Below are 10,323 nucleotides of genomic sequence, written 5' to 3'. Positions count from 1 at the left end.
GGCCTCCCAAAGTGCTGGGATTACAGGCTTGAGCCACCGCGCCTGGCCCCCTGGAGCTACCTTTATAAGTTGAACTTTGAGAAGTCAAAGAGAAAAAAAAATTAAATTAAAGTTTAATTTTTTTTTTTTTTTGAGACAGGGTCTCCCTCTGTTGCCCAGGCTAGAGTGCAGTGGTGCGATCTCAGCTCACTGCAACCTCTGCATCCTGGGTTCAAGCAGTTCTGCCTCAGCCTCCCGAGTAGCTGGGATTACAGGTGTATGCCACCATGCCTGGCTAATTTTTGTATTTTTAGTTTCACCATGTTGGCCAGGCTGGTCTCGAACTCCTGACCTCAGGTGATCCACCCGCCTCGGCCCCACAAAGTTACAGGTGTAAACCACCATGCCTGGCTAGATTTAATTTTTTTTTTTTTTTTTAATAAAGAGAAGTAGGAATAGTTCATTTTAGGAAGAGCCCCTTAACTGGGACAGGAGCAGGACAGGGGTGAGGCTACCCTTAGTTCAAGCTCACCTCAAACCCACCCAGGACTGTGTGTCACAGTCTCCAATAAAGGAAAGGTTTGCCGCCCCCTCCTGTGGGTGCTGCAGTGGAGGGTGGAGGGCCGTGGGCAGAGTGCTTCACAGACTGCTCATCAAGAGAGGTTTCATGATAATCAGCCCAGCTGCTGTCATCCCACACTCCACTTCCCAGCTAGGAGAGGGCGGCTTGCCCACAGTCACCCAGCTGGCAAGTGTCACCCCTGGGTTGGACCCAGAGCTATGATCCTGACCAGGGGTCCAGCTGAGAATCAGACCCACGTTCCAGGCAGAGGGGTCACCTACTGGGACTCCAGTAGCTATAGTGCATGGAGGTCTCATGGCTGCAGCAGCCTGGACCTCGTCTCACACTGGCTGTCCCTGTGGGCAGGCCATCCTCAATGCCAGATCAGGCCCAAGCGTGTATCCCAGACAGTGACAATGGGGTGGAATCCTCTCTTGTCCCAGAAGCCACCCTCACTGTTCTACCTGAGGAAGGCAGGGGCATGGTGGAGTCTGAAGTCTGCTGTAAGGGTCTCCACAGACTTGCACATGGTCAGCCCTGCCTTCTCCTCCCTGAAGTAGATGGAGCGAGAGTGAGGAGGACACTGAACACCCAAAGAATTTTGGGGAATGGTCTCTCATCCAGGTCAGGCTCACCTCCTTTTTAAAGCTTACTTTTTTTAATATTTTTTTTTTAGAGACAGGGTCTTGCTGTGTGGCCCAGGCTGTAGTGCAATGGTACAATCATAGTTCCCTGCAGCCTCAAACTCCCCACCTCAGCCTCTGGATTAGCTGAGACTACAGGTGCACCACCACCACACCCAGCTAATATTTTTATTTTTATAAAGAGGGTTTCACCATCTTGCCCAGGCTGATCTCAAACTCCTGGGCTCAAGTGATCCTCCCACCTCAGCCTCCCCACATGCTCAGATGACAGATGTGAGCCGTGGTGCCCAGCCTAGCCTGCCCTCCTTGACTGAGAGTGAGGCCCTCAGCAGAGAAAGAGATTTGCTGATGCTCCGCTGCCTTTGAAGGAGGAAGGAGCCAGAGGCTAAAGGGTGCAAGGAAGACAGCATGAGAAGCTGGGACAGGCAGGGAGCAGCTTCCCTGAGAGCCTCTGGAGGGAGCACAGCTCTGTGGACACTCATTTCTGCCCAGTGAAACTGGTTTCAAACTTCTGACCTCCAGAACTGAAAGCGAATATATAGGTGGTGTTTTAAACCCACAGTTTGTGGTGATTTGTGATAGTGACACAGGATTTTTCTTGGTCATTCTACCAGCTGGAAACCCCCAGCCAGTGACACCCCTGCCCAGGCAGATGTCAGCCCTATCATCCCCTCTGGCCTGTGGCTCCAGAGCCGACTCAACCCCACCACTGTTACAGCTTTCTTTGTACCCTCACTTGGTGGGTCCCAAGCTCTTGTCCCGAGGCCAAGAAGAATGAGGATACACTGTATCCAGTCAAAGGGTGAGGAGGACAGAGAATGATTTTGTTGAGTGATGGAACAGCTCTCAGCAAAGAGGGGATGTGAGGGTGGTCCCGCACCCCAAGTTGGGCAGTCTCTCCCTCAGTGTGGCTGGGTCCTGGGCTTTTCTGGACTCAGAATGGGGAATGCATGCTGACTGGCTTGTGAGTATGCAAAAAAGGCTAAAACAAAGGCACCACTCAGAGGTGGGCATGACAGTATAAAAAACCAATTAGGCACTTTGGGAGGCTGAGGCGGGCGAATCACAAAGTCAGGAGTTTGAGACCAGCCTGGCCAACATGGTGAAACCCTGTCTCTACTAAAAATACAAAAAAAAAAAAAAAAAATTAGCTGGGCATGGTGGTGGGTACCTGTAATCTCAGCTACTTGGGAGTCTGAGGCAGGAGAATCTCTTGAACATGGGAAGTGGAGGTTGTAGTGAGCCAAGATTGTGCTACTTCACTCCAGCCCGGGTGATAGTGCAAGACTCCGTGTCATTAAAAAAAAAAAAAAAGAACAGGCCAGGCGCGGTGGCTCACGCCTGTAATCCCAGCACTTTGGGAGGTTGATGCGGGCAGATCACGAGGTCAGGAGATCGCGACCATCCTGGCTAACACGGTGCAAACCCCATCTCTACTGAAAATACAAAAAATTAGCTGGGCATGGTCGCGAGTGCCTGTAGTCCCAGCTATTTGGGAAGCTGAGGCAGGAGAATGGCGTGAACCCAGGAGGTGGAGCTTTCAGTGAGCTGAGATCATGCCACTGCACTCCAGCCTGGGCAACAGAGTAAGACTCCGTCTCAAAAAAAAAAAAAAAAAAAAAAAAGCGATTAGGGATGGGGAAGTATATGTAAAAATGTACAATAGGTGAAGGGTGGGGATCAATCCAATCAGAGGAAAGCATGCCAAGTAGGATGACAAGGTCTTAATCTGGTCCATGGATTTGAGTTGTAGCATAGCTTTCAGGCTTTAAACTGTCTTTGGCTTGGAGGTGGGGTTTCACTGGGGACTTGCCCCATCTGCCAAGATATTTGTCTGCCTGCCTCTTTTTTTTTTTGAGACATAGTCTCGCTCACTCTGTTGCCCAGGCTGGAGTGCACTGGCGCAATCTCAGCTCACTGCAACCTCTGCCTGCTGGGTTCAAGTGATTCTCCTGCCTCAGCCTCCCAAGCAGCTGGGACTACAGGCGCGCGCTGCGACGCTCAGCTAATTTTTTTGTATTTTTAGTAGAGGCAGGATTTCACCATGTTGGCCAGGCTGGTCTCCATATCCTGACCTGGTGATCCACCCGCCTCGGCTTCCCAAAGTGCTGGGATTACAGGTGTGAACCACCGCGCCTGGCCATCCTGCCTCTTTCAATAGTGGTAATGGGAAACTCAAACCTCTGGCCACCCGGAAGGAAACACAAAGCCCTTCTAGGCCCTAAGAGTTTGATCCTGAAAGGCTCAGCAGGCCCAGGGGCGACAAGAAGCTGCCTTGCTTGGGCCAAGCTAGGAAACTGGATCTGCTGCTCCACTTGGAGCCCAAGTGCCAGGCGTGCTGGGTGCGATGTCCACCCCCTTGGCCAGCTAGCAGTCCCTGGGTGCCTTTCTCAGCGCAGAGCCTCTCTGGGCTTGGGAACAGTCCCATCCCTCTCTCAAAGCCCGGGCTGCCCCAAGCTGGCCTCTTCCGGGAGTCTGGACCAGACTTCCGAGGCTTTGGCAACATTTGGTGGGCCTGGGTCTCAGGCCTGTCCTGCTCCTTGGGGTCCGAGGCTGGAGCGGGCTCACAGTGCCAGCATCTCTCCTTAGCCCAGCCAAGGGTGAACGGGGTGGTGTGTCTGTCCATGAGGTTTCAGGAGAACCCCACCCACTCTGGCCTCTGTCCTTGCACCGGGAAAAGGGGCTGAGAAGGGAGTGCCTGTGTGACGCGGACCTGCAGAGGTTGCCTCTGCGGCCAGTGGGGGACCAGGGGCTTGTCGGGCCTGACACCGGCAGCCAAGTGATGAGTGCAGGCCTGGAGCCCTCTGAGTCCTGGGGAACTGGATTCTTGGCGGCATAGCCCCTCCTCACTTCCCCCTGGCCCTGCCCCTGGCTTCAGAATGCACACCCAACGTGGTCTGAATGTCATCAGGTGGGGAGGTGTGGGGTAAAGGGCAGCGCTCTGAAACGGAGTTAGCATGGACATGGCTCCTCACCCACGGGACCCACAGTGGGCGGCGGCAGAGGGGCAGGGACCACCCCCACTGAGCCGACCCTCTCTGGCTGGAACGGCCTCCAGCTGCGCATGCCCCTGCCACACTCTGATGGGGTGTGGCCCAGCGTGTCTGCGATGGACTGGGAACCCTCCTAGGCAGGGGAATGTGAGAACTGCCGCTGCTCTGGGGCTGGGCTCCATGTCACAACAGGAGGGAGTGCGGTGTTACACCACGTGGGAAGGACTCAGGGCAGTCAGCCACAAAGCTGCTGGTGATGACGGGGGGAGGGGGGCTTGTGTCTTCACTCTGCAGCCCTAACACCCAGGCTGGGTTCACTGGGCTCCATCCTGGGGGTGCAGACCCTGGGAGTGATGCCAGTGGGAGCCCCCTGCCCCTCCCCTTCCTCAAAGGCCCAGGGGTCAAAGAGTGTGGACTCAGAGGCCTGGGGGCATATGTTTATTTAGCAGACAAGGTGGGGCTCCATCAGCGGGGTGGCCTGGGGAGCAGCTGGGTGGGTGGCACTGTGGGGAGGGTCTCTCAGCTACCTCAATGGTGTCCGGGCTGGTGTGGCAGCTGGTGGCACCCTGGACAGAGGTGGATATGAGGGTGATGGGCGGGGAGATGGGAGGCACCCGAGATGGGGACAGCAGAATAAAGAGCAGCTGTGCTGGGGGGCAGGGGGAAGAGCAAAGGCAGGCCCAAGACCCCCAGCCCACTGCACCCTGGCCTCCCACAAGCCCTCTCCCAGCCGCCCGGACACACTCACTGTGCACTCAGCCATCGATACACTGGTCTGTTGGGGAGAAAGTCTGTCAGAATAGGCAGCTGTGTGTGTGTGTGTGTGTGTGTGTGTGTGTGTGATCTCTGACTGCCAGGTCCTCTGCACTGTCCCTGGGCAGCCCCTGCCCCACCTGGCCCAGCTGCAGAAGATGTGGGGGTTCCTTTCAGGGATGGGGCAACAGAGGGGCAGATGGCGGGGCAGGGGATACGGGAGAAAGGCCTGGGGAGGGAGAACCCTGAGTGAGGCCCAGCTCCCAGGCTGCTCGGGCACCCAGGTCTCCTGCCTGTTTACTAGTCCAGGCAGCCTCTCAGCCTGGGGGAGGCCAGTGGCTCTCTGAATGGCCTGACTGGAGCCTCCTGCCCAAGCCAGGCTCCCTGGAGTCAAGGACAGCTCCCAAGTCAGTGGTGAGCAAGTCCCCAGGGGAGGGAGGACAGCCAGGACAGCAAAACCCAGGGTCACGAGGCCTGGGAGGGTGGGGGGAGATGGCCCAGAACAAGGGGGCCTGGGAGGGTGGCCGGAGGTGTCAGGCCAGTGAGACTGAGAAATGGATACTCTGGCCTGGGCCTGAAATCCTCATCTGGGCAGACCCTGGCTAAACTGCCAGGAAAGAGCACTTGGGGCCCGGGTCCCTGGGAGTCCCATAGACCCTGGGATGGGGCACAGTCTTCCTGGACCCAGAGTGGCTTCCAAGGAGCTCCTGGACCGTCCACTCTTCCAGTGACTAAAGCTGACGACTGAGTCTCTGCTCTCCCTCCTCCCTGGTAGGGAAGCATCCCGCCTGAACAGTTCCCATGTCCCCATCCCCTCATCCAGACTGGCCATTACCAATTGGGACAGAGAAGACAATGTGGTTTTCAGGGAGGCCCAGAGATTTGGAGAAGCGGATGAAGTTCTCCTTTAGTTCCGAAGTCAGCTCCTTGGTTCTCCCTGCGACCAAGATGGCCAGTGAGTGGCCGGTAGACACCACATAAATATCGTTGAATGAGTGGATGAGGCCTCAGATCCCTTCCTCATGGAGGGTCTATGGAATGACCTCTTCCTGCAGGTGGGGACCAGCCTCCCCTCCCGCTAAGTGTGATCAGGAGCCAGTCCCCGAGGGGATGGGAGAGGACCCACCATAGAGGGTGATCTTGAAGTACTCCTTGTTTTGAGAAACTTTCTTGAAGAACACCATTGCATACTGTTTGTAGTTGGTGCTCACCACTCGAACGACGTAACTCGTTATTCCAGGGTAACCTGCAGGCATGGACGGTGAGGGGTCAGCCTTGCCCTGGATGGGAGGAGGGAGGTGTCCCCTCCCTTCCCAGCCCATCAGCACGGGCTTCTCCCCATCAACACATCTCTGTGGAGGGGCAGGAAGGTCTGTGCCCCTGCCCAGCCTCCCGGAGCCCCAGCTCAGTGCCCCACCTCACTCAGGACTCACCCTGAATGTTGCCCAGTGTGAACTCGCCAGGCTGGGAACCTGGAACAAAAGTTCTGATCCAGTAGTCACACTTCTCTTTCCTTGGGAGGGAGAGATGGGTAGGTGAGAGGGGAGACAACCCAGGCTTGGGCCTCCTGTGCCGGACAAGGTGGGGCCAGGGCAGCAGCAGGGTTCTGATGCTCTCAGTCCGGCCCAACCCGTGATGGCTCATCCCCAACTACCCGGAGCAGCCATACCCCACCCAGCTGAGATGGGCCTGGGCCTTCCCTCTGAGCTGATCCCAGGCTATCCGTCCTGGTCTGCTGCCTGGGGTCCCTGGACCCTGCTCAGACCCTCCAGCACCCCATGTCCTTCTTTCCTTTGGCTGCCTCCCTGGGTGGTTTAAACCCCCCCCCGCCACAGCAACCCTGCATTTCTCCCCTGGGCTCAACTTGCTGCTTCTTTTCCTATACCTTCTCCTGGGGATCCACCTTGGTACTTCCAGTCTGCTCCGCGCCAACAGTTCCTCTACCTCTCGGGTCAAACCTGACCTCATCCCTAAGTCCTCCCACTTCCCATCCCCTGACACCCCAGGGCTGAGCTCCCCAACCTGTCTGTATTCTGCTCCTTGCTCCACAAATGCCCTAATCCCAATCCACTCAGCTGCCAGTCAGAAACCCACTGGGGAGGCCGGGTGTGGTGGTTTATGCCTGTCATCCCAGCACTTTGGGAGGCCGAGGCAGGCGGATCACCTGAGGTCGGGAGTTCAAGACCAGCCTGGCCAACATGGAGAAACCCTGTCTCTACTAAAAATACAAAATTAGCCGGGCATAGTGGCACATGCCTATAATCCCAGCTACTAGGGAGGCTGAGGCAGGAGAATCACTTGAGTTGGAGGTTGCGGTGAGCCGAGACCGTGCCCTTGCACTCCAGCCTGGGCAACAAGAGTGAAACTCCGTCTCAAAAAAAAAAAGAAACCCACTGGGAACAGCTGATCCCTGGCTCCCCGCCCCTTCACCCTGCACCTGTTCTCTCCCACCTATGACGGCCCTGCTTCACTTTCGCTGGTCTCCCGACCCCCCAAGCTGCACCCCACCAAGTCTCCCCACCCTGCAGCCAACTCTAAGCCACTCTGCAGCAGATCCGCTGGGGCAGGGTCTGAGGACTGTGCTATGTGCTAGTGTGGCTGCCTGCCCCTCCAGGCTGCTCAGCAGCTCTGCTCAAGGCAACCCTGCGATGGCTTGCTCCTTCCTGAAGTGGGGCTCTCTCTGACTCCGGCCCCTGCCGGGAACACCCCTCACTTCCTTTTGAAGCAGGTTGGCTCTTTTAAGACCACCTTCCTGGAAGCCCTCCATGAAGGCCTGGGTGGGGTTCCAGTCTGGAGCCGGTGTCCCCTCCTCCCGCTCCCGGGCACCCCTCCTCTCTCCGTCTTGATTTCTAACGACTGTGCGTGTCCATCCCTACCACTGTCTGTGTGTCTGCACGGAAATGCGCTACAAACGTTGCTCTAAGGAATACAGGAAGGAGGAACACAGATGAATTCCGGGCAGAACAGTGAGGTGAACGACCGGATCCCTCAGCTTTGGCCATCCCTTGCCTGTGATATCAGTCTGCCTCTCATACCCCCAGGAGATGTCAGCCCTCACCTGAACAGGATGGAGGTGACATTGTAGCTCTTGTCTTCTTTCAGTTCATAGATGGTGGCATACATCTTTAGCGGGGCTTTGTCTTCTCTGCGAACTGCATTCCCTGACAGGCCTACCACATACCACTTCCCCTGGAACTGCAGGGGACTGATGATAGGCACAGCCCAGGAATGGCCCTAGGAGCCACCCCTCCAGCTCTGTCCCTGTGGCACCTCTGAGCAGCCCAGCCTGGAACCACGAGCCCCTCTAGCTGGGCAGCAGGGCCCAGGCTGGGCCTGCACTGGTGAAGTGGCAGGAGCAGGAGGCCGTCAGCCTAGAAGGGAGGCCTGGGGGAAGAGGCGGTTCTGAGTCTGGCAGGGAGGAGGGTGACCTCCTCGCAGGAGGAGGCACATGGCTGGTGGGCCTTCCTGAGCCTCAGTTTCCTCATCTGTGCGGGGGGGACTAAAAGTGTTCCCACCTTCCTTGGACAATGGGGGTTATGGGAGAGGGGGCGTGGACCTGGGGGAGTCTGTTCAGGCTGGGATGGGGGGAAGGGGCACGGTTTCCATCAGGGACCCTGGTGGCACGAGTGAGCTGAAACCTGGACCCTGGACTCCTGGCGTCCTGGAAACCTGGAGTCCTGCCCAACGCTCCTCCTGAGTCTCTTCACCTCTCCTCCCCTCTGCTCCCACCCTTCCCTGGGCCCCGCCTGCAGGTGCCCCTCTTGGCCCCTTACCTGGTTGTCTTGGAAGTTCTGCTGCAGAGGGACCTTGCTCAGAGGTGGGGCCGGGATCAGGTCTGAGCTGGAGTCCTGGGCCTGGGCATGCAGAGCCCCCAACAGGGCTAGGCCCAGCCATAGGAGACCTAGGGACATGATTTCAGGGCTGAGGAAGCAGGCGCTGTGGTGGCTACTGGGCCTGGCAGGAGTGGAGGCGAGTGAGAGGCTCACCTGGGTGGCCCTATTTATGGGCTCTAGCGTGGGCTGATTCATCCTTTGCCAAGACCAGGAAGATGAGGCAATTGCCAGCAACTCCTGCGGAAACACTTGGCAAGATTTCTGTCCCTGGTCAGGATTGGGCAAGACAAAAGAATGGGGAGAGTGAGGGACATGCCCGGAGTGCGGCGCCTCTGGCAGGGACAACGACTCCCTCTGTGCACTCCTTGTGCCCTTCCGTTCTTCTGATTGCCCTGTGTGTGGGCCGGTGGCCTGTGAGCTGGAAGAACTGTCATCTCTGACACCCCTGCTCAGCTGGAGCCCAGGGTGGGGTATGTGCCCTGTGGTACCCTCCCCATGGCCACAGAAAGGAAAGAATGAATGCCTCTTTCCAACAGATCATGTGCTGTTTCCTGGTTCTTTTAAGGGCCAGAGGAGGGTGGGGTGGCTGACAGTGGACAAGGAAAAACAAGGTGTCTGCTCTGAACTCATGGAGCCCAGAATCATGGCCCTCCCAGGAGCCCCATGCCAGGACCTGCGTGTGCTCCAGAGGCCTTGAGACAGCTCCTTGCCCCATTTGCAGGGGGGGACCCCAGCAGACCCCAGAGGGACCCTGCCTCTCCTGTGAATGCAGTGGGAAGAGACCCCACACAGGGCACACGGGTTGAGTGCTGAGGCTACAGTCCCTGTCCTGGGTGAGTTGGGCTGATGGGTGGGGACGTGAAGGCACCACACTGCTGCTCTGGATACCTGTTGCTTTGGGTCATTGAGAGTGCAAGGATCTGGCCTTATCCTTGAGGTCACTGAGACCACCCCTCTGACTCTAATCACAGTCTTTGTCCATTGAACCCAGCAGCCCAGGCCAGGGGTTCTGGAGCCGAGATGGCTGGTCCCAGCCTTGTCCAGTAGGGAAGCAGTTATCTCAATGGGGGCCTGGCTGGCATCCTTGGGAGGCAGTGATGAATCGTAGGCCCTGCACAGTGTCCGCAGAGATGGCTCACCCATCTCAGCCACGAGGGCTGAGGCCATCCTGGATGCTTGACCTGAGGCTGGACTGAGGGTTCGCTGCTTTTAGAGTTTTCAATAGGACTAACGGGGACCTCACTGGCTCTGCCTACGTGCTGCTTGGGATCCCCAACCTGGGCTCGGGGGCAGTGGGGCCTCAGGGAAGGGGCCCTGGGAGTCCTGAGCTGGGGTTAGTCTAGAGAGGCCCCCACTGGATCCCTGCCCCCTCAGGCCCTGTCCTGCCTGCCCGGTTGGGTGATGAAAGGGAAGGAAGCAAAGATGAGCAAAACTGCAGGGGAACGATGTTGCACCAAAGCTTTCCCTCTCTCGAGGAAGCCAGTGGCTACTCCCTCCCTCCGAACCCGCTCTTCCACTCATGACCCTGTTCCCAGGAACTCCACCTCTGCTACTGTCTT

General features: G+C 57.3%; 1 protein-coding gene across 1 annotated transcript; it reads right to left on the bottom strand.

Annotated features, from left to right (window-relative positions):
- Positions 1 to 4,599: 4,599 nt before the first annotated feature.
- Positions 4,600 to 8,940, bottom strand: LCN2 (lipocalin 2). The gene is made up of 7 exons (XM_017848238.1): positions 8,705 to 8,940; positions 7,990 to 8,126; positions 6,365 to 6,444; positions 6,058 to 6,177; positions 5,767 to 5,868; positions 4,927 to 4,953; positions 4,600 to 4,744 (listed from the first exon to the last, which is right to left on the bottom strand). Exons 1-6 carry the CDS (start codon positions 8,840 to 8,842, stop codon positions 4,934 to 4,936), a joined length of 597 nt encoding a protein of 198 aa, XP_017703727.1. The 5' UTR covers positions 8,843 to 8,940; the 3' UTR covers positions 4,600 to 4,744; positions 4,927 to 4,933.
- Between the last annotated feature and the right edge of the window lie 1,383 nt (positions 8,941 to 10,323).

Source organism: Rhinopithecus bieti, unplaced genomic scaffold (assembly GCF_001698545.2).
Source record: "Rhinopithecus bieti isolate Rb0 unplaced genomic scaffold, ASM169854v2 scaffold_29388, whole genome shotgun sequence".
Taxonomy (NCBI): Eukaryota; Metazoa; Chordata; class Mammalia; order Primates; family Cercopithecidae; genus Rhinopithecus; species Rhinopithecus bieti.
This window is presented reverse-complemented; position numbering and strand designations above follow the sequence as displayed.